General features: G+C 35.2%; 1 protein-coding gene across 10 annotated transcripts in view; it reads right to left on the bottom strand.

Moving 5' to 3' along the window:
* The window catches only part of CACNA2D3 (calcium voltage-gated channel auxiliary subunit alpha2delta 3), a 396,960-nt gene that overhangs the window by 210,815 nt on the left and 161,620 nt on the right, over window positions 1–24,525 (bottom strand). For all 10 annotated transcript variants that reach the window (XR_014886317.1, XR_014886318.1, XR_014886319.1 and 7 more), the window contains 3 exons: window positions 7,833–7,964; window positions 6,780–6,840; window positions 6,539–6,689 (listed from right to left, as the gene is read on the bottom strand). Coding sequence is in view for 7 of the 10 variants with exons in the window: in XM_085235720.1 (XP_085091846.1) it covers window positions 6,539–6,689; window positions 6,780–6,840; window positions 7,833–7,964 (344 nt within the window). In the remaining 3 variants the exon portion in view is untranslated. The remainder of the gene's footprint in view (window positions 1–6,538; window positions 6,690–6,779; window positions 6,841–7,832; window positions 7,965–24,525) is intronic.

Genomic DNA, 24,525 nt, shown 5'->3' with positions numbered 1-24,525 from the left:
CACACCATTTTTTGTTTAACATGTTCTTCAATCAGTGTACTTCCTGGGCTTTTAGCATGATTTTGGTAGCTGTTTTTAGAAGCTAGAACAAAGGCATATTTTTCTTTATATGATACCAAGCACAGTCTGCAGTCAGCCAACATGCAATAAAGAATTACAGTCTTTTTCTCAGTCATGATCATTTCATGTATCTCATATATACCAGCAAAATATGAACTTTTAAATGCTGTATTAATACTCCTCTTTTTTTCCAGATCTATCAGTATCAGCAAACATCTGTCACAAGTTCCTACTCTATGAGAGCTTGCATTTAAGTAGCACAATTTCATTCTGCCCAGTTTCTACTAAATAGTAATTATATTATTTTTAATTAATTTAATTTAATATTATAATTAAATAGTCCAGACTTCTATTAAATAGTGTTTGGGTAACTCATAGCATCAGGCTATCTCTACAGACATACAGCTTGCACGGCTGCCAGCCACATCATAACCCAGACAGACGCCCAGTATCCTCACCCAGTGTCTTTATCATTATTATGTTGCACAGTATAAAGGATGTCCATACTGTCACAAAAAGATGTTTCAAGTCCCTTAGCAGTCTCATTCTACAGAATCAATAGAGGAAGAAGAACAATGTTCATTCTCACATAAGCAGTATAATTGCACAGACAGAACGTGGCTACAACTTTATTCTTATACTCATCCTTCTGAAACCTTGCCAAATTGTGACACTATTTGCATTTGTAGTAACCAATTCACCTTGCAAATATTACTGTAGAATATTTTAAGTAATCTGCCACTTACGGAAAAAAAAATGAATTATGCAGAATTAATATTTTATGTAGCAGTGTTCTCTGGATAACAAGAATAACCTGGATGTGCTCCATTTGTCAGTGCTTCTACAGATAGAAACAATAAGAAAAATGCTATCTGCTTTATATACTTTTTTTTCCCTTATATATATAAAAAAATACTACTAGATAGAAAAATTTACTGAACAAAATCATTTCAGTTTCCAAAGGAATTCCCCAAAACAGCAAACATCTTCCTAACTCAGTAAAAACTGAAAAAAGGGTGATACATCATGTGGAGCCAGTCAAGAAGAGTTTGCTGCTTAAACTGGCACATCTGGTTGGTAAGACTTTTAGTACAACTGTCAGCTTCAGTAAAATACTCAGCTTGTGTTTCAAGTACATATTAAAATTTGGTCTATTTGTAGAATATATTGCGGTATTATTAATGATAATTTTTTAAACTTATCAAACTTTCTTTCAGAGTAGAAGGAAAAAAAGGCATTCCAGAATTTTCTCAATCTAGAGGAAACCTCCACATACTTCTCACAAACTTACACAGCAATTTCAACTCAGTTCTGCAGTTTTTCTAGGACATGTAGAATTTCATATTTAAATGGATTTGCTTCTTGATGTTCAATAAAAGGCTTGTTACTAACTGCTGAGTTTGCCAGCAGTATGTGATACAGATCTGTTATTCCCTGGGCAAGGAGATTTTTGAAATAGAGATTTCTCCTTTAGTTCAAAGCTGTGAGTACTCAATTTTTATACCTATTACAAAATTCATCTACTTCAGTAGAAGACTACTTTCAGCTTTTCTGATATTTCTTAACGTTACACTGTACCATATCCATACATGCAACCATAGGAAATCATTATCACATTACAGATGTGATACCTGCACTGCTATAGCATAGAGGGTTAAATCTGTATATAGCCTGTGCTTCACTGAACAATGGAGAGAGAAGAATTAACATGGTTTACAATCTCCTCTTAAAACCTTAGCCTGCTTTAAGTATTTTATAATTTAAACACTTGAGGACACATTATTATTACTTTATTACTAGTATTAAAATATTTATTTATGTTTATTTGCTTTATTAATTTTTATTTTGCCAATCTAATTGTTTCTTTGCACAGCATAAAATAAATGAGTGGGCCAAAATCAGAACTGAGAAGAATCACAGATAGCTGCTGATTTATCTTGTATAATCAGATACCCATACTCTGAAAATATGAAATGTTGCTCTAAACCTATGCAAGTAGTTTGCATTTACTTCAGTTTATTCTTTGCTGTATTTCAGCAGTCTGGAACAAGATTCACAGAAACAAATAACTTTCATATTGTGTTGTGCAACAACACAGATAAAAGATTTCACACAGCTCAAGATATCCATTTCAGCCCACCCTAAGACCAAACAACGAAGCCAAACCTATTCCTTTAATTCTTGTTCAGGTATTTCCAAGCTTGTCCTAGCATTCCCACACACATACAAGCACAACCCATGGCTTGGAGCAGTTATATGGAGACTGACAGTTGGCTGCCTTCCCCTCGCTCAGTCTCCTGCCATGTTACCTACACAGAATCTGATTACTCAGGTCAGTTAAAAAATAGGTTTAAACATTCTGAATGAATACAAGGACTTAAACAGGACGATACAGAAAATACTTATAATGGAAAATTCAGCAAATTGAAACCAGGAACTACGCTACTGTGCCCCGAATGAACAAATAAAACTCCTCTAATATATTTTCCTAATATGGCGTGACAACAGCATTAAAATCGATTTGGCATTCTCAGCTCAGTTAATATTTTATTCTTTTAATGTAGAGTTTACATTTTTTGTAAAAGCATTTGAAAAATTTCAACATTGAACAGAATTAGTACTTCTTTTATGATAATATTGTTAATTTAATGCATGACTTGGAGTTAGGCTTCAAAGTAAATTGAAAAAATATGCCTTTTCTCTTGTTGCCAGCATCCCTTTCATGTGCCAGTAAACTGACCTTAAATTTTAACAAAGGCAGCACAAAATTTCTCTTGCAAAACAGGTTGTTTTGCAATTCAATCATCAGTCCAACAATTTCAGATAGATTTTCCAAACTGAACATGAAAACTGAAATGATTTTTAACATTATGTTTTTTGTGTTTACTCTCCGGAAAGACTTGCACTGAATTCTGCTTTCTTCTACTTAAAAGTTAGAAAGGTATTTTAGTGAAAAATCAAATGGGCATGGTGGATATGAATCAACTCAGTTAATGTATAGCTAGTAACTTTCAGGATTGGCAGGTTTTGTTTTGTTTCTCTATTTTACTGAATATTTTTAAGCGTTAATTGAATTTTTAATGATGTTAGTGTGTACTGATCATAACTCCCATTATCATTAATGAGAATTCTCAATTTCTTTTTGTGTACAGAATAGGGAAATGTATGACAACACAAAAAACAAACTAAATTCTTTTTAGAAACTTTTTGTACAGTGGAATATAGTAAAGGGAGAATAAAAAACTAACAGATTCGATCATCACAAATTTTGCACAAGTGCTTTTCAGACTTCAGTTCTCCATCTACTAAGCTCCACTCCCCATTCTTCTACTGATATATATAACTGTTTCTTCAATGCTCAATTTCTTTCCAAATTTGACCCTGGCTTACAGCAGTCTCACTTGTCCATAGAACAAAGATTTGAGACTGAGCTGCATTAGGGACGTATGATCTTTGTCACCCGATCGCCTTTTACAAGGTAACTCATTCCTGTTCCCACAATGCTGCTCTGTTTTCTCACTTATCAACCCTGACACTTTTTAAACAAGGCCTGCCTTCTTTCAACAGATAAATTATAAAACATCTTGCCTTTCTCTAATCTCATCTTCTCTTTTAGTAAACTTAAAAGTGTTCTCCCTTCTTTCCTGTAACAAACACAGAAGTTTCTCATCTGTTTGTGTAAACCTTCTGCTAGCTTCATTTTGCCTATAAATATCTTTAAGTCCTCTATCACATCTTTCACCACTATTTCCCCTTTATTTCCTTCTTTTCCTTCAAAATGCAGGCATGCTTTAGGGTGAGTGAACTCCTTAATCCATCTGACTCCTAATTCCTGACACACTTCCTCATAAGAGTCCTCCATTAATCACTGTGCGTAGTAAAGCCATACAATTGTTCAGGTTCAAAACTTTCACTTAATCTTACACACGTATTGCTTGTCCAGAATTATTCTGCCTCACAATTTCACCTGGGAAGAGAAGGAGATACTGCATTTTTCATCCCAGGTCTCTCAGAGCAGCCATCTAAACATTCATTTCAGGTATTGGCTGGTATCAGTGCTTCAAAAGTCACTTCTGCTGAGCATTAGTCACAGTACCCCTGGCTTTACTGCAGACCCTCAGTATACCTTCCTCTAACACATCACATTTTAAAGGGAGTCTGTAATGCAGTGCCAGCCTACCTGTGCCATTCCTCACAGAAAGGTTGGCTGCCCTCTCCACAGCACTGCTGTTAGCAGCTTGTTACATTTTCAAGCAAACAAATTGTGTGCTTTCTTTAAATTACCGCTTTTGCCTCGTGAGGAGACAGTGAGGGTTATTTTGTGATATTTAGTTCAAAACAACTCCTTAAAACCCTTCTTCCATATGACAGAATAACACCTCTCCCACTCACTGCCAATCCTGTCACAGCCTCCTCCATCTCTGCAGCACCTCTTTGTGAATAGTGAAAAGTGAACAGTTGCAGGGCCATATTTGCACAGCAACCATCCCACAAGTGTCCTACTAAAACTAAACATCTGAGCTGAAAAGAATAAAATTGCACTCTCACTCAGTACTCCTGCTTATTTCAACAAACAAACACATAATCACCCTGAAAGAAGCTATAGAATAGAAAAAAAACCAAAACCACAAAACCTTTAGATGAAGAAATCACCTAGTACACATGCTATAATTATCATAGTAATTACATCTCTTATTATAAGAATTTCCTGTACTACCGAGCAAGAGGGGTTGCAGTGTTGGGAGCTGTGGAAGGGGGCCATCAGCTGCCTTGTGCCACTGTGAATACTTTTTTATGCACAGCTCTGTTTAGTTTCAATTACAGTTTTAAAGATATGACATTACTTCATACTTAAGTGTATTGAAATATTTGTACATAGTACTATTACTTCAGCAAAAGGTTTGCTTTGGATCCTTGCTTCACATTCTTTGTTGTAGACGAACATTTTGTTTCTCCCAAAGTAAAAACAAATAAACAAACAAAAAACCAGAAAATCTCTTTCCATAAATATTTCATAGTCTTTCCACATCGCTTACAATAACTGTTATGAGTTCTAAAAAATCAGAGATTATACACTAAAAATGGCAAGTCAAATGTCTTAGTAATTACTTAGTTGACATGTTTTTACTACTTATTATGGTGGCTTTTTAAACTAACACTAATCACAGGTGTGTTGGAGGACAGTCTCGATGATTTGCTTTCATATTAATGGTATCATTTACTTTAGAATATAAAGGATGCTTTCTTTGCAACAAGGGAAAGCCAAAATCCTTGCATTTGATAGTTTAAAAACACTCTTAGGATTTAGATGCATGAGAAAACCACGTACTAATAAATTGTTTTATCATATTACTTAAAAGCAAAACAATATCCACAAAGGGAAAATTATTAAACTATCAATTCCTCCCCTGCCAAATCACAGTTGTGATGTCAGTTTAAGCCATGGTCAAACCATCCTTACCCACATCATTCTCATTATGTTTAAATAGCTGTAAAACCAGCCTCTTGTTATTTATTTAAAATGTGTGAATACTATTTGATACATCAAAACATTAGGTACTATTTATGATCTAAATTATCACTGTAAGTAAGCAGCAGTAATACCTCCCCATAAAGCTTCAAAAAACCCGTGCTGTTATTTGCAAAATATTGTCATATCATAGCATCAACATGGAAAAAATGTCCCAGAACTTAATAAATCTTTAAAGCTAAATATCAGGCACCACTTTTCAAACAGTTTTATAGATGACTAAACTGCACTTTTTGGGCAGTAGCATGTGGATTGACTTAGTTATCAATATTAAGTGTTGTGTTATAATTAGAAGAAAAATGTGAATATTAGAAATAAAAATGGTAGATTTAAAATAGGTCAGCAGAACGGTGGCATGCAGTGGGTTCTTATATTCATTAGCATGCTTTAGAGTTGTGGTTCATGAGCATCTCACATTTCTGAAACTCAATTAACTCGGTACACATACAATACATTTTTAATTCACACTGAGAAAAAAAAATAAAAATTGGGAGGTAAATTGACATTTTATCTTGCCATGCAAGCTTCAGCAAGAGCAAACATCTAATTCTATTAATTTTTACACAATCAGCATTTTGTATATTGCACTTTACTGAAGAATCTGTAAGATGAAAACAGTGGAGATAAAGAGAAAGAAATCCCCAAATTAGAAAGTAAGGTAATGTAAAAAGTGCAAACTACAAAACAGATTGCTATTCTTTGCCACTCCCAATCTTATGACAGCTTAAGGAGTTTTAGATTGCAACTCCTAGAAAACAAGAGTTTGAAAACACTGTCATCACCTGAAGAGGCTTGCATCAGAAAATCAGTTTGTCCAGTAGCTACAAATGCCATCTTATAACAATCACTTGCCTGAAGCATTTTTCAAGTTTACTGTGTGATGTAAAATACAATGGATGGCAACAAAAGATGGAAGAAAATAATGGAAGAAAAATCTGAGACACTCACAGCAATTATATTGAAGAAGTCGTCATCTCCAAGGGTATCCAAAATAGATGAAACTGTCTGTTTAGCGATAGTCAAGCGAAGTCCTTTCATACTGCCACTGACATCTACTAAAATTACCACATCTTTTGGAGAAGTTGCTGCTTGGATGTACCTAATATGAAATACAAAACATCTTGTTCCTTAAAATAATGAACTTTTTTAATTCCTCATTTCTTAAACATAATATACATCCATTGCCTACCATTTTCTATTTCTGCAGTCAAATGCAATAACTCCATTCTCATCAGGTTCCCATTTAATTCCTATTTAGACAAAGAGATGAAAAGATTAAATTACAACATTTTGCATGGTAACTGCTCAAAACATCTCTGTGATATTGTGGCAAAGCAGCATTTAACAGTTTCGTACTTCAATCAATCTCACAGTCAATGCTATTATAATACAGCAAATGCTGGAAAACAATAATGAAAGAGGACTGCCAGAAACAGTATGGCTTCCTCACTCGTTTTTAGCCTACTGTAAGGTGAAAACCTCCTCAATCTTTCCATGCTCATCATATTTTTGTCACCGAAGTAATATTGTACCTGGTCTCCAGTCCTGTCCAGATTCTAGACAGGCTGGCCAAGTTCCTTTCAAGCCATGAGTACTTACAGTTCATGGGTGATCTCAGCAGGTATTGCTATACAGCTATACTTGCTAACTTGATAATAGCCTGTACTTGCTTGCAGCTGCACTCACAGGCTGCACATTTTGTGTTTTGACCAGTCACTATGTCTAGTACCTCCAGGCTGTGAGTCAAGCAAAATATGGTAAAAACTCCTTTTTTTTTTTTTTTTTTAAAGAAGTTACAGCCTTTAAAATAAAGACATTTTCTATTCTTCCGTATCATACAGCTTGAGAACTCAGCCATAATCTAAAATTAATACAAACATAATATACATTCAGTTCAGCCCCTTTGAGACATATAGGCTTATAGTATAGTATGGAACAAATTAACCTTCAGATTTCAGGTCTAAAATCAAACCAACCAACCGTTTGTTGCTAAACTGTCAGCTAAAAGAACACTTCCGTCTATGAGAAGGAGTTATCTTAGGGGCTTATATTTTCAAATGAAAATTAGCAGAAAAAAAACTCAGAACGTTGAAAATGTTGATTAGGAATCTCTCTCTGAAAACTAGATAAGTAAAACCGAACCTCCAAGTATCTGTGAAACTACTGATTTGTGACAGTGTTCCATAGAAATGTGCAGCCATAGCATTCTTTATTGTTTCTCTGTAACCTCTATTATTCTTACCTGGATACTGTCTGAAAAATCCTTTTGCACTTCCAAAGTACTGCCAGATGAGAGAAGGGTCACGATCAAAATTATCAACAAACACCTTATTTAAGGATTCTGACCAATAAACTCCATTTACAATGGCTGGATCTAAGGAGAGAAAAAAACTGTTATCATCTTCAGTTTATTCAGTACCCTAAAATCCAGTAAGTGCAAAGTATTTCAGTTTCCTGTATCATTTAAGAGATTCAAAATACTTCCATAATGGAAGTATGGTTAAAATGACACATAGAAACCATGTACATTTTGTAGATAACTTACTTAAAATTGCTACGCAGGCCATTTATTTGGAACTCCTATATCACTTTTTTGGAGAACATAAATGAGTAAACCTAACGATTATTTATTTTCCCTAAATGCTTAGAACGTCTCATAGCAACATTTTATACATTTCTTTTAGTCTTCAATTCTGCAAGGTCAGTATTACTCTGTTTGAAAGTTCACTTGTGAGAACATAAAGTAAAATACTTCTTATTTCATACTTGGGTGAATAAATGGCATATACCAAACACAAAATCTTATAGCATATAACACTAATTGTGTTCAGAAAGCACTGGACCCAGATTTCACAACAACATCCTATTATTTTTGACCCCTAGAGAGAGAAGGAAAGAGAGAAAGAGAAGTACATAACAAATCCTTGATGTTGAAAATAAGTTATCTCTGTTTATTACATCCTAGTAACTCCCCCAGGCAGCAATTCCTGCAATCCCAGACTGCTCAAGTACATTTTTATGTTGCAGTTGGTTTTCAGGAGTAAATGAACACATCTAAAAAAGTTACTCAACTTCAAACTGTGATGTCAAATGTAGTTGACAGATGAGAAGCAATTAGGATATATTGCATTCTCAATTCAATCTGTACATGAAATCAGTAATGGAGGCAGCAATAAACAGAATTAAAACCACAGATGTATTATTTCATTTGTAGAAGTGTACATGCACACTAACATTTGTTCAAACATTTGAAATAATGCTTTCATTAACTCATGAAATAATGGTATTTCACTCATTTCAGAATGTGATCAGAAAGACTGATCAGAGTGATTTTAATGGAGTAAAGGTAAATTGTTATCTTTCCTTACACTCATCAAGAAAAACAGTACAAAAAGTGAAATGTCTGAGCTACATATCTTTAAGTATTACTTTCATCTAAATATTTTGGTCAAGAAAAGTCAAGGTCAAGAAAACAGATTTTGTTTTTAAAACATGTCTGGCATAGTTACTTGTTTCTCTAGAAGATGAAATATACATTTAAAATCCAATCAAATGTATCAAATGTCACCAGTCCAATGTACTTCTTCAATTTTGTCTAGCTGGCAAGAACCATTGTCTGGGTATTTCCAAGTCTCCAATAACAAGCTGCAAATGAGACATCAGGAATCAACTGTCAAGACTGCTATCATGTGATCTGTCATTAGTTTTCAGAAATATTTCAGCATTTCAAAATACTGATTGGGCTGAGATCCACTGTTCAGCATTTAAACATTAAATGAGAAATGATGTACTGAAGTGAGAATCCCTTTCTCAGTCCACTGCAATCTTATTCACATCTTCTGATGGAGAAACTGAATCACTGAGGTGTTTCTAGGAAAATCTTCTTGTAGGAACTGGAAGCTGTTCTCAGAATCAATAGGGCATTAAGTTCTCCATACACCCTTCAGTTACCAGTATGACTGAAAAGCCAAACTGATCCTAAATGGAATAATTACACCTTAACTTATATTTAAAATAATCTCTAGTGTTTCTTTGCAATTTGTATTTGAATCTCATTCCAACACTGCACATTTTACAATATTTCTTTGCAATATTGAGCAGATCAGGTATCTTCTATCCTGCATTCCTCAGAGGCTAAGCATTAATGCTCTTCCCTAGGTGATCTGTGCCACAGTGCCCTCAGTGAAGCAGAACCTTCACTTTGACTCCCCACTCAAAGATTATTTCCTTTGGATTCTATGTACACATCATCTCCATCAGATCATGAGACAAGCCTTGCTGTCCATGCTGTTAAGCTTTCAACTGAATCTAACATCCACCTACTGGCATTTAAAATACATATTTATGTAATAAATACATATATAAAGCTATTTTTAAAATGAATTTATATTAAATTATCCATAGCACCATGGTAGCAGATTACTTTTATTAGCCCATCCATGGGGTGCTGCTTACTGTGTTTTTATATATATATATATATATAGTATATATATATATAGTATATATAATATATATATATACACACACATTATGAATTAGAAAACTCCAGTGAAATACAACCATAAAAATTTTTCCTTGAACATGATTATTTGAGTCTATATTCTGCATTATGTTGACAGCTCTAAGCACTAATCATCCAAACGCTTGCTGATGACCTAAAATATTAATTCAATGACACTGAAACTAATAGGCTTTTTTTTTTTTTTTTTTTTTTTTGGTACTGAAAGAAGCATTAAGCAAGCATATTAAACAAGAGACTGCAATTAAAATGCAATCTGTGATGACCAGATTCCTTTAAAATTAATCCTGGTGGCAATTCACTACCTTCCTACAACCTGCGTATCTATTACACTGGCTGTTATTAATACAATATGCCAAGAGCAATTTATAAGTCACATTTTATGCATCACTTTTTTTTTTTTTTTTTTTTTTTTTTTTAAAGTAAATTAGGTCACAGTTTAATTCTTATTATACTGGAGGAAGAATAGAGCAGGAAAAAAAAAATTATCCACAGCACCAACTTCAGGCAGATAGCCCAGAAGTGGAAATCATCTCTCTCTGGATACTGTATCTGCAGGTAGAATGATTTCCAAACCAAACTCCTTGTTGTAAATTTGGTTATGTCTGATGAATGCATCTCTTTGAATTTGTACAATCCAAGATGCATCTGAGCTCTCAATTTATAGCCTCATTAAAATATTATCTGTTTCTAATAACAGATACATTATTATATTATGTGGTTCTGGGCAGTTCTTAGTTTTAGTAATTCTACTGACATTGCCCCAACTACTTCATTTGAAAAAGCATTGTTTTCATATTGCAGGTGAATGTCATCTGTATCCCCAAAACTGTTATGGAACTAAGTGCTTGTGAATATTTAGGAATCTGGGGGAGGGAAGAAAAAAAAAAAAAGAGGAGAATTTAATACGAATTATTTTTATTAATAATATTAACGAATTATTATTATTAATACGAATCATTTCTGTGATGTTATAGAGACAGATGTTCAAAGACAGTAAGTGCAAACAGTTTCAGCCACACGTCCTGAAATACAATTTCTGTTTGTGCTTCCTGGCAATAACAGGTAAATACAATTCAAGTATTTATTTTCCCCGGCCTCTTAGATGGGCTTGGTTGCAATAATATGGTGTTTTGTTCCACTGCTGTTTGTGTAGATATTTAATAAAAACTAGCCTCAAGAAAATAGGAACATTGACAGCAATGTGAAATATAAAGGTAAAATAACAGTATAACTGCATGTAACAATTAAACTGCTGTCATAGATACTGCTGACCTCAAGAAACAGGACTGAAGACTCAACAAAGGCAACCAAGGTGTGCAGATTTAAAGATGTACAACAGCATGACAAAGGTTAACGCTACAACAGAAAGTATTTTAATACAAAGAATTTGTAAAAATATCTACAGTGAGATAAGGCTACAGAAATAAAATAATAATACTCAATGCCTTTTGCTCTTTAGTTTTTCCTGTATAGAAAAATAAGGGAGATCTGCTGAGGAATTCAGTTACTATGAAAAAAATGCAGAATACTACCCTTTCTTTTCCATCGTCTGCTTTATTACCTAGAAAAATTGTTACCACTAAATCTTTGTTTTTTCCTCTAGCATATTGCCTTTGTAATGTGATCATTAATTTCTCAGGGAAAGCTGTCAAAGATTCTGGCATCCAAAATGGTGTTCTTCTTTGCAGCATCTGACCTCAAGGACAGCCCCTAACATTGCAGAGCTGTGCTGTCATACAATGAAGCAGTACAAGCACAGCCTATAGGAACAAGCACTGGAAAAGAATGCAAAATCCAGCACTTTTTTTGGCTCAAAGATAGCGACAATATTAGCATAGTTTTGATGACACTGACAACGTATTTAGTCTGGTCATATTTTAAAGAATAACAAAATCACATACTTTACTGGGACATACACCAACAATTGAATAATTATACTACTCAACGCTAATATGAATGCTTTTCAGGGTGGTCCAATATTCAAGAGCTGGGGCTGGATGCCAATTTTGGCAATTGCCTTTGCTTTATTCATTCTTCCCCAGCCTCCCCCTCTACTGGGTACTGTGGATGCATCGACTAACACATCAAAGCATCTGTAGACAAAAAAGAAAGTGCTTGCCTATTTTGCTTCATGTCCTGAGATCCACGAACCAATGATGTCAAAAATCACGCTCCCTTTTCATACATACATGGGGCGGTAAAGACTTCAAGTGCATGATTGCATAGAGACACAGTGGTAGCTATTTAGTTGTTTCAGCTTCCAACATTTCTCTAATAACACTTCTCTTTTCCTTTGAAACGGCAGTAGAAGAATTGGAATATTGCCAGATGTGTTTATTCTCACACTGAGTTTTATGGCGGATGTTTGGTTTTGTTTTTTTTTTTTTTTTTTTAATTTACTGAGTGAACAAGATGATCTGAGATTCAATTTTAGTCCACTTGCAATACAGGAGTACAGTGGTAAAGTCCTCCTAACACTAACTAATTTTGGAGGAGAGTTTCAGTCCTCACTTCTAGATTGCTGCCTACTGAATTATAAGAAAGTTCCTGCAGCAAAACAACTACCTTTGAGGATACCCATTCAGCGACTAACCTGGCCCTGCTCAACTTAAAATAGATATAACGGCTAAAAGCAACCAGTAGGAAGGTGAATATTTAAAGTGAACAATTACTATTATTATTTATTTATTTTTAATTGAAGGAGGAGTTTGGAGCAGAAGTCACACACTGTCCATCCCCAGATGAACTACCAACATTCTCCTGTAAGTGCTGCTGTCCCACAAGTTGAGCACATAGGGCAGTTACAGCTATCACTAATACATTTTAATTTATTTTAATTATATTAATTAAATTAAAATATTAATATTTTAATTTAATAAAAAGCCATAAAAAGCTGAGGAGAACTCAATTTGAAAGCTTCATAGTGATGAGAGAATCAAAGCATAAATTGATGTGACCACAGAAAACGGTATTTCTATATTTTTAAAAGAACGTACCCCTTTTCCACATTTTTGCAGGATATTAATTGAAAACTATGAAAACTGAAAGACAGCTAAGAAAATAACACTTGGCTGAGCTGGAGGATGCTATGGTATGACTGAGAAAAAGTGAAACACATGAAAAAATGCCCTTAGAAATAAATTTTCCAGGTAGGTAAGAGAAGACAAGTGCTCAGATCATGGGAATTAAATCAAATAGAGACTCTCTAGATACAACAATTTAATTGCAAAAACAAAATTAAAGACTGAAAAAACAGCCAGTTCTGAACAGATGGGAAGAAGAAATTTCTGAACAGGCTGATGGACCAGGAAATCTAAATCCGTACAAGTGGCAGGGCAGGAAAAAGCATCAGGACAAACAACACAGGAAGCCAGTGGAACATATTGCAAATTACAGGAAAAGAAAGCAAACATGACTGCTGCTAAATGAAGCCAACTGTGCTGTAAGATGTTTAATGCACAACATACCAGAAGAAGCAACTGTAGCAGAACTGTTGTCAAAGTGATATATGACAAAGCCAAGGTACAGCCTTTGAAATAGAAGTCATCCTTGCAGAAACTGCCCAAGGATAGACCTGCTCACAAAATTTTACTAAAACTGTTTAAAAATCAGCCATACAAACTGTAAATTTACAATTTACAATAAATGTAAGATTTCTGTTGTTTTGATAACCAGAGACATAGAACTACAGAAACGGGCTAACTTAGTTACACCACACAATGCAAGGAGGTCCTATAAGAAGAATTTGAATTAAAGTCCTTGTTAAAGTCCTTCCATCAGAACATGCCTGTTGTGCACAACAAATGGAGACATGAGAACCTTCAGAGGGTAATGCTGTGGTCTGTAAGATTAAACCACATACTAAATAATTTAAACATCTATTGATACATTCCCGGGAGTATCAACACTGTATGAATGTGTTAATTACCACCAATAAGAGCACTTATCTATTATCATGAACAAATAATTGCATTTCACTCTCTCAAGTCAATCTCCTCTTAATGCTGCTTTAAGAGCCTTTTGTGATTCTTTCTTCTTGCACAAAAGAACATTTGCACTATTGAGAAGAACGGAAGTTCTACTCAAACAAAAAGTTGGAAAAACCCTCACTGATATGACAAAGTTTGATTCAATACCTCTGAAGCTGACATTAAAACCTCATACTGAAAACACTGAGCAGACGAACAAATGCATCTTGGGACAAATACATTACAAAAACACTTATGGATTCTTAACATTATTTGCTCCTTTAGGAATGTGCCAAATAAAAGCTGCCAGAAAGACACCTAGATAAAGTACAGTGTAAAAATATCTTTGCAGGATTTTAGCCAAATGGTATTCTGAAACAGTTTACATTCTAGCCAAGCGTACTAATACTTGACCAGAAGAGCAGGCCTCCTTTTCTCCTCTTCACACTAAACAGATCCAAGAAAAATCTAAGATGAATCTGTGTTATGTGGCAGGATAGAGAGGGAAATATTTACTCTATTATAGAATACTAGACAAAATGAATAAAAAGCATCTCTGGAGAGACTTCTATGATTCTGTAAATGTCAATCTTCTCTACTCCATATTGAAAAAAAGCTACAATTTTTCCATTTCCTTTACAACCATTTATTCAAATGTTTTCTAATATTCAGCACTAAAGGTTTTCAGGAACCCAGATCTATTATGTCAATTACTTTTAGGTGTAAAGATAAAAATGTTCTCCCAACATAGTTCATGGGAGAAATAAAGTCTTGAAAAATCTTTAAGTAAAGAAAACAAACTGAAAAATAAATTCCCCAATGTATTTATAGGAGGTAAACTCAATCCACTGAGTTGTACTGAATGTATCCATTGAATGTATTGAATCATGAGAATTTTTTTCATTAATATACTCCACACTGAAAGCTCCCTTCAGTAAATTTCCTGGTTGTTATTTTAAGTCAATAACAGAACATATTTTGATTGTTTATTATCATTAAAATAATGAAAAACTTGTGTTTACAAGTAAGAAAACTTAGTGCACTGAAGGAGAACAAATCTGTTATAATTCATTTTCAGTGTTTTTTTTTTTTTTTTTTTTTTTTTTAAGTTATATTGCTCAGGAAAAGAGAGGGAATCAAGTTTCCACACCAGAAGCTACTGAAGAATGAAAGCCTTCAAGAGATTCTCCATAGAAAGACAAAGTAACTGCTTCTAGGACCAGACTATAGCTCCTTTGCTGAAGTTTCCAAAAGTTGCTTGGGTAGAATTTATTCCTAATTTATTCCTATTGTTAATGATGGAAAAAGAATTCTGTATCTTTCTGCAAACATATTTATTAAATAAAGAATGCCTGGCTTTGGCACTAACTTCTGCTTCAGACATGAAACTCATGTATAAGGCAACAACAACAACAAAAAACCAGCTTCTGTCTCACAAAATGAGTGCTAAGATGTTTAAGATGCTTTTCATTCAGTGATGCTGATTGTAAACAGGCCAGGAGAGAACCTGTCTCACTTGAGGCATGCTTGGATAAAATGGGTAATTTTCAAGATAATCAAAAGTGAAGCTGAAGTAACTTATCCAACTCACTTCCAATTAGCATCCCAAACATGTCATGCTTCCAAATCAGAGATGTTGAGATTGTGGAGAGTAATACTGCTTGAGTTAAAAACTATTTTAAAAGTCTCAACCAATCGCATCTTACTTCAGTTAGTTCTGGAACATCAGTTAGATCATTGATTCAAAGAGATGTTGCCAATACCTTGCTTCTTATCCATCCATTCTCATCCAATCATCAGTTACTTTTACTTTTGAGTTTCATTTACTTTATTCTTGGAAATATATATATATATATATATATATAATATATATATATATATATATATATATAGTAATTCACACTCTTGCCCTGCAAATGGTTAATGTGCCATTTCTGTCATTGGCCATTCCAATACTACATTATCTCGAAGTAAACCAAATTAGTTGCAAAAGTGTGGGAAAAATTCAGTTTGAACATACAAACCTGAGATACTTTCCTGCAGAGGTAAATCAGCAGAACCCAGTGTGAGTTCATGGTCATGAACACTGAGGCAACAGGGATCCCTGTGCTCACACTCAGCTTATTCATGCAACATATCCAGGTACGTGCAGTGCACAGCAATATCAAGGTACCCATTCTGGTGCTGGAAGTCAATGAGCTGAACTAGCATGGCAGAGCATAAGCTAACAAGGATCCTTGTAACAGGATTCATTATCTGCAGGAGCCTTGCTAATGCTCTCAATTGAGGTCCAATGCATGTTGTGGATGTGCCATTATATATGTGTTACCGCATATATGGGTTAACACAGACCCAAATGAATGGTAGGAGCAGCATTAAGTAGCTGCTACTTCCACCTCTTTAACACAGGAGCTGAAATACTGACTCCACAGCTTCCATCCAACCATCAGACAAGCTAATACTCACCAGAAAAAAAGCGTAATAAAGAAAATGGAAAGATGAAAGAAGACCGAGTAATTTTCTACCATTATAGATCAGTGGCAAATTGTTATTACCGTCTTCCTTCAGGAAGTAACAAGGACGTATGGAAGACATCATGATTAATAGAGGTTCTCAGGTCAAAAAGTCTCTTAAAACTATACCTAAGATTGTGCACATTAGCAAACCTTCATAGGCTCACATTTGTCAAAAGAAAAAGCCCAACCCCAAGTAACTAAGCAACAGCTGCTGAATAAGGAGTGGTAGAGAATAGGGCTTTTAATATAAAAACCTAATGTTACCGTGTAGCTTGTATCTGACATCTAGTTGCCATGGTGATATGGATGTACTAGAAATATATAGATTAGATCCACAACCAGAGACACAGACTAGGATACAAGAAAGATAAAGCACAGTACACATCTTGCACGGTGATGCCAGCATTTCCAAAAGGCTTGTTGTTCAGTACAGAGAATTAAAAAACTAGTTCTGTGAAGCAAAAGCCTTTTGCAAGAACAAAGCAGCAGTCCAAAGAGACTCTGGGAATTGGATCTGAGGCAGAATTTGAGCAAAACCAGACGGAACAAGTAGAGAAGTCTGTGTATCTTTGTCCAATAGCCAGTAAGAATTAAAACAAAGAAATATGGGAAGATAGGAAATTCTATGCAACCTTGACTAAATCAGACTAACAAAATTCCTTTTAAATTAAACAATGACCAAAGTTAGGAAGACAGTGCAAACACTGTCCTGAAGATCTTAAAATGTGAAGACAAACAATTCAAGGGAAGGATTTCAAAACATAAATATAGTAGCCCAGGACAATATGTGGCTATCACTGTTTAAATAACAGTTCCAGGATGTTGAATTTTCAGAAGCATAGTCCATAAAATCATATACGACAGTGACAGACAAGATTTTATTTCTTAATTTCACACCTTGCAGGAAAGTGGTTTTATGTATCTGCTAGTTGCAGATTATAGCCTTTCTGCATCACTTGAGAAATGAATTTTTTTTGGTTCTAATATTCTAGATAATAGGTAATTTTGATTTTGACAGCCTCTTGGAAGGAGTTGATAGGAAAGTATGACTGAGCAATATTCATGGCTCTTTTTAAGTAGCAAATTGAAAAAGTCTCTTAATCAAAAATGGTTGTGGTTCATCATGTTTCAATATCTTCTAGAGAAGGCTCTATTACATGCAGTAGACTTTTTCCTATGCAATCAAAACTTTTGGTAACAGCCTGCATTTATTGACTTGTAGTGCCTAAACTCATCCTTTGACACACGGCTAAAATCATGCACTGGAAATGCCATTTGACACAAATTATATTCTTTACCTATCTTTAAAGTGATCATGCAAAACTTGAAGAAAATTTGTGAAGTCTCAGTTTGAAATCTACTTTTGCAGTGCTTCTAGTACTGAGAAGTAAACATAGAAATCAGAGAAGCACAGACTAGATGTGATGCTTTTGTTACTACAGATACTGAGTTCAGAATTATTCAAAGCTGCATTGCATTCATACATTCTGTAAATCATTTAAGTATTTGCGATGCAATTAAGTATAAAGATTGCAAGACAGAGATGAAGAAACAACTGCAAGAAGAAAACATCTACAACCCAGAAAATAATATGAGAGCATACAAATAATTGCTTTTCTGTTTTCTATAATCATCATCATCAGGCACAAAGCTTTTAAACAAAGGCTTAAGTCACGTGATACAACCTCTAATTTCAACAGCCATAAAATCGTAGGGGATGAGGAGACAAAGGCACAAAAGACAGGACAGACATCTTACAAATAATTGTGTCATGCTCAAAGCTCTGAGAGAAAGAGATAAAGCCTATTTTTGTAGAAGTGTATCATGAGCCAGTGTGGAAAAAAAAAATACGTTAATAAATGTACTTAATCATGGAAGAATGCTAATTCTAGGCTCTCCTGTAGGAAAGCACCTGAACTGTGAAAATAATGAGAACAATAATAAAAATTGACTAGGAGTACATAGAAAAATATAGGATATTTAGTCTTGTCTCTAAAATGAGTGAAGCCCAAGAATATTTCAGGTCATGTAAGACATTTTTTAATCACTTTAATAAACCCATACTACTTAGGAATGCTTACTGTTAGACTCAAAAGGGTTGCTAATAATTAAATGTATTTCAGATCCAATGGCATAGAATTATTCTCAGTCAGATATTAATGATAGGAAAAAAAAAACATATTTTGGCTACTTTAAGTAAGGTAAGGATTTTTTTTGTCATTGTTCACATACTGTTGAACTTTTAATTGTAATTTATATCCATGAATCTTTATTTTATTTCTTTATGTGCTGATGACACAGTTTGCAACTCTCAGCAGCAATTTACGTGCTGTATGTTTGTTAGTTGACATAAACCATATCCCATGTTGACAGAAATGCTTGAAAATATTCATAGTCTGCAGCATCCATCAGAAGAACTCTGCAGTTGTGGAAAGTACTAATAAAATCCCTTCCTATACTTCAAAAAGAGAAAAATAGCAGTTATACCATAGGATGAGGATGGAAAGTCCAACAGACAGAAGACAGACATACAGACTTCTCTAGGTTAAAATGTATTGTTTTCATTTTTCAAAGTAGTAGATTATCTCTTGGATTGTGTATAATTTATGTATAATTTATAAAAATTCACAAATTTTTGTTATTATTTTGTTGTTCTTAGACTCTGTGAGTGAATACACAGCATCATCTTGCACTAAGGCTATTCCATTATCCAAATATGCCTGGGTAGATATTCAACAACCTACAATCCAAGGTCATAATTTTAATTATATTTTTTTATCATTTTTATATACCTCAAATAACCAGGATTCGAGGAATGAATATTTTACATGTTCATGTCCAAGCTGTTTCCCAGCTTCCCTACAAAGTTCATCCCTTAAAATACATTTCCTAACCTAACTATGAAACAGTGATGAAGTATGTGGATAGCTACAAAAGTATTGTCTCCTACTGATTTACTTGAAAACTACAACAGATACAAAAAGCACAGTAACACTACTTGACAGAGAAAATTCTCAGCTGCAAAATACTGTTTTTCAACAGAGTCACAACCGTTAGCTAATTTGTGCAGATGACTTGATCACACTAAAGTAGCTCCTTCCTATTTTATGATGTTGGTTCAGTGTCAGAAAAATCTTTTTTTTTTTTTATACTGGAAGACGGTAATGAAATATCAGACCAAGTTGTACAAAAAAATAATGTCAACATGAAAAGGAAACCACAGTAAGGAGTGTGCTAGAAGTTCACGTAACCTCCTTAAATTAAACTGCACTGTATAAGGAAAAAGTTGAAATAGTGTAATAGTGTAAATCCCATTCTCTGTTATAAATGAAAGCTGGATAGTACCTTTCCAGATCTTACACTTCCGAGGATATTTTATATTTTCTTTTGACATATCATTACTAAAATCAGTAATTGATTCTAACACATTTCCTTCTTCCTGCACAGAGCACTTTCTCCCTGAAGCAAAATCCTCTGCCTCTTAGTTAGGGCAGTTATTGATATCAAGTCTCTACTGTAGGAAAAATTTAAATAACTATCTGCTCATGTCCAGGCACTGACACTATTTCAGCTTGAGCAACAAGGAAGGTTCTTTTTTGTGCCTTCTTGGATCAGAAAGCCATTTAGAAAATGATTACTGTAGACTTTACTGTACACAGTCATGTTAATATGCCCCTTTTGTGCGTTCCCCCTACATCCTGCTTTTCCACATGCCAATCATCATTTCACCTGGGGCATTTCAAAGACATCAATCAATTCTCTTCCCAGAGTTTTAGGAATTAATTATTTCAAGCTAAGAGCAGACATTTTACCAAGCAAATTAATCTGAACAGATATCATTATAAATCAAACAAGGAAGAAAATTTTCCAACACTGAATCTGTTCAGAACAAACTTATTCATTTGTACAGCTAAGGTAATTTCAGCTTGTGTGCATCGAGAAAAAGTAGCATTTAAGTATTCATGCAACATTCACCCCAGGAGTTCAGTAGGAGTAAAACATGAAAAGCCCAAGCTAAAAATGTAAATGGCAGTTCCACAAAACTTTTAAGCATAGCCTTCCATCTCCCCACACATAGCACAGTAGTTTAGCAAGCATTAGATTTTAAGACCCTGGAAATCAATGGAACATAACTGTTTGTGGGGAGGTGCTGTGCTGAAGAGTCCCAGATTACCGAGTCTCATCTAATACTGTTGCAAGGGTCACAGAGTTTAACATGAGAAATTGTGCCTCAGGCTACGTGATGGAATCTCACTGGAAGCAAACTATGGGAAAGCAAGCAAGCACTATAATACTGGCGTACAAAAATATGTCTCTTGAAAGCTATATGTCATGCACTGCACAAAAGGAGGACAGTGCAGCGCTGCAATCTAGCTGTCTCTGGATATGAAGCAAAATAAAGACATTAACCTTGGGCTGTACCTTAATAAATTACAATTACTGAGGGTCAGATCTTGGTAACTTTTTTGCAGAACTATGCTCATATAACCATATTTGTTCATATTTCCATGCAGTACTCCAATGAATTAAGCATATGTGCGAAGATCCATTCTGCTAACAGACTACACAACTTAACACCATGTAGCACAGATGTACCTGTGTGTCATTTCCTCTGACATTGGGTGGTGATGTACACAAAAGTATATTAAAAATTATTAGGAGCTCTCAGAATTTGGAAATGTGTTGCTTATCTGGATAGTAAGTTTGGACTCTTCCTTCTTGCAAAGCTGTAGAATGCATTTAATTCCCCTGTCAGCTGTGCTAATAGAGTGAAGGTTTATCCACTAGGAAGTATTCCTCCATTATAAAATTTAGTGAGTTAAACAAGATTATATACTGTAAACCAGAAATGAGTACAAAGGAAAAACTCCCATTAGCTTAAATCAACTTATGTAAGCCTATTTCCTCTCTACTGCCAAAAGTAATTATTTGTCTTCTCTTGTTTCTCTTTAGCGCAAAGTTAGACATGCTGCTCAAGATGCATCTGATCCCAGCAGAGAGCACCGTTTTCCCTAGCTTACCTCCATTGGCACATCCATGTCCTCTGCCATCTCCCAAAAGCTACTGCCCAAAGGTAGGTAATAAAGTCACACAATTACCCCCACACTAGTTCTGTCAAAATGCTTCTAATTCCACTCTTCCAGGAAAAAAAATGCTGATCTGACTAATTAAACCAGCTTTGGGAAGAGCTTACAGAACAGCTCATGACAGCTGGTCTGAACCAGGGCAGTAATACCCAGGAAGGACAAGTAGCAGAGGGCAGGAATTTCTTACCCCCAGTAAGCTGCAGCTGATACCAAACATCCATCTATACTTTAAGACACTTGATAATTCATTATAGTTATTCATCTTCCAAAAAAAAAAAAGAAAGAAGAGGAGAAAGAAGAGAAAGAAGAGAAAGAAGAGAAAGAAGAGAAAGAAGAGAAAGAAGAGAAAGAAGAGAAAGAAGAGAAAGAAGAGAAAGAAGAGAAAGAAGAGAAAGAAGAGAAAGAAGAGAAAGAAGAGAAAGAAGAGAAAGAAGAGAAAGAAGAGAAAGAAGAGAAAGAAGAGAAAGAAGAGAAAGAAGAGAAAGAAAAATAAAGAAAGCCTTCACATAGTGTGTAGTCCAGAGAAGTTCAAGCTAGACCTAGTTCCAATTGAAAATGAAATTTCAGGGTAGAAAACAAGTTTTCCTGTTGGCAGGAAAAAATTGTTCCCTTTTAGAGAACAAATGAAAAGATCTCTATGAAGAGAAAACTAGAATTATGCAACTTCACCTTGTTGGTACAATAGTAGGCCTGGAGAATGTTGTTCAATCTTTGTGTCATCTTGAGGAGAAAAACATGGGAAACTGAGGTAGTAGATATCCAACCAGAAAAGTGAAACAGACTTCATCTAAAAATGTTGGTTTTCCTCTTCCAAAGAAGACATGAAGATTTTCTTCCTTTCAGAGAGATATTTTAATCTAGATTACATTCAAAGGCAGATCTACTGTGAATATTTTACGATGTGACATATTTAAAAATGAATAGTATTTTTATAGTTGGAAAACCTTAGGCACAGAAGTCTTTCCCTAGGTCTAAATTTCAGAGAAGAAACAATAATACTAAATACATACACCCTAAACAGAGATTCAGCAAAGACAGAACAGTCTTCTTCTATCCAACTGTGATAAAACATTTAGTTTTGTTATTCTGTTTCCACTGTAAAAGGCTTGCATGCATCACTTCACATTTCATTGTGTTCATTTGTATCTAAAGATCTGAGTCAGCTCCTGTTTACCAATTTAAAAAAACAAACTAGTCAATGCAATCAAATTAGAGAGGTATGCACCTAAGACTCACAGAATCACAGAATTGTAGGGGTTGGAAGGGACCTCCAGAGATCATCGAGTCCAACCCCCCTGCCAAAGCAGGTTCCCTACACCAGGTCGCACAGGTAGGCGTCCAGGTGGGTCTTGAATATCTCCAGAGAAGGAGACTCCACAACCCCCCTGGGCAGTCTGTTCCAGTGCTCCGTCACCCTCACCGTAAAGAAGTCCTTACCACATTCGTGCGAAACTTCCTATGCTGCAGTTTCTGGCCGTTTCCCCTCGTCCTGTCTCCACACACTGCTGAAAAGAGTCTGGCCTCACCACTCTGCCCCCCACACCTCAGATATTTATAGACCTGGATCAGGTCCCTTCTCAGTCTTCTTTTCTCAAGGCTAAACAGACCCAGTTCACTCAGCCTTTCTTCATAGGGGAGATGCTCCAGGCCCTTCACAATCTTTGTTGGCCCTCCGCTGGACTCTTTCCAAGAGATCCCTGTCTCACTTGTACTGGGGAACCCAGAACTAGATACAGTACTCCAGATGAGACCTTACCAGGTCCGAGTAGAGAGGGAGGATCATCTCCCTCGACCTGCTGGCCACGCTCTTTTTAATGCGCCCCAGAATGCCATTGGCCTTTTTGGCCACGAGGGCACACTGCTGGCTCATGGCCAACCTGTTGTCCACCAGGACACCCAGGTCCCTCTCCGCAGAGCTCCTCTTCAGCAGGTCATCCCCCAAATTGTACCGGTGCATGCAATTATTCCTCCCTAGATGCAAGACTCTACACTTGCTTTTATTAAACCTCATACTATCTCTGTCATTCCTAACCAGTGGCTGCAAACACTGAAGTTCTTAAAATCCCAAATCCTAGTTATAATAATAACTAGAGATGGTTTAAAAACAAAACAAACACTTAAGAAAACATGATGCATCCATTGTCCTTATAAACCAGTAATAATTATTACACTGTAGAGTTACTCTGATAATGTTCTGCAATTTCAAATCTCAGAAACATTCAAGGACCACTGGAGTAATTCCCCAGAAATAGAAAAATATTAACAAGTCTTCCAGGCAAATAGGTGTCTGTTTTGATATGTCTACATAGTCTCCTGTAACATTCCTAGGGAGCTGATTTCAGCTGATATTGAGAAAATGCATTTATCAACATCCTTCTGAATGTTGCAGATTTTATGAAATACATGAGCATCTGAAATCCTGCTGAGTGTAACCTCTGGTACAGTACTGTGCTGTGCTTCACTTTTCAACAGGTCCCATATTTTGGAATTTTGAAGCATGTGTAATCAGGATACATCCACTCTGGCTTTGGTTTTCATTTGCATTCTTCTGCAATCCAAAAGATTGGGGAAAATAGTTGGAACAGTATCACATTATTTAGCCAGGTGCTTATAAACCTATTCCAAGAGCTGGAAAAAATTCTGAGCATGCTGAGCATAAACTCAATAGAAGAAACTATGTAATTACTGAGCACAACTTTAAGGAAATAATATGGCGTGACCTAGACTTAGAAAAATAAAAAATGAATATTTTCTAAAGCTCAGATACAGCATATACTTTGGACAAAGTCTTCACTTAAAATTCTACTTTCTATCTGCATTCTTATACTGACAAAAGATAAGA

The sequence above is a fragment of the Meleagris gallopavo genome, chromosome 14, assembly GCF_905368555.1.
Source record: "Meleagris gallopavo chromosome 14, MGAL_WU_HG_1.1, whole genome shotgun sequence".
NCBI classification, from domain to species: domain Eukaryota; kingdom Metazoa; phylum Chordata; class Aves; order Galliformes; family Phasianidae; genus Meleagris; species Meleagris gallopavo.
This window is presented reverse-complemented; position numbering and strand designations above follow the sequence as displayed.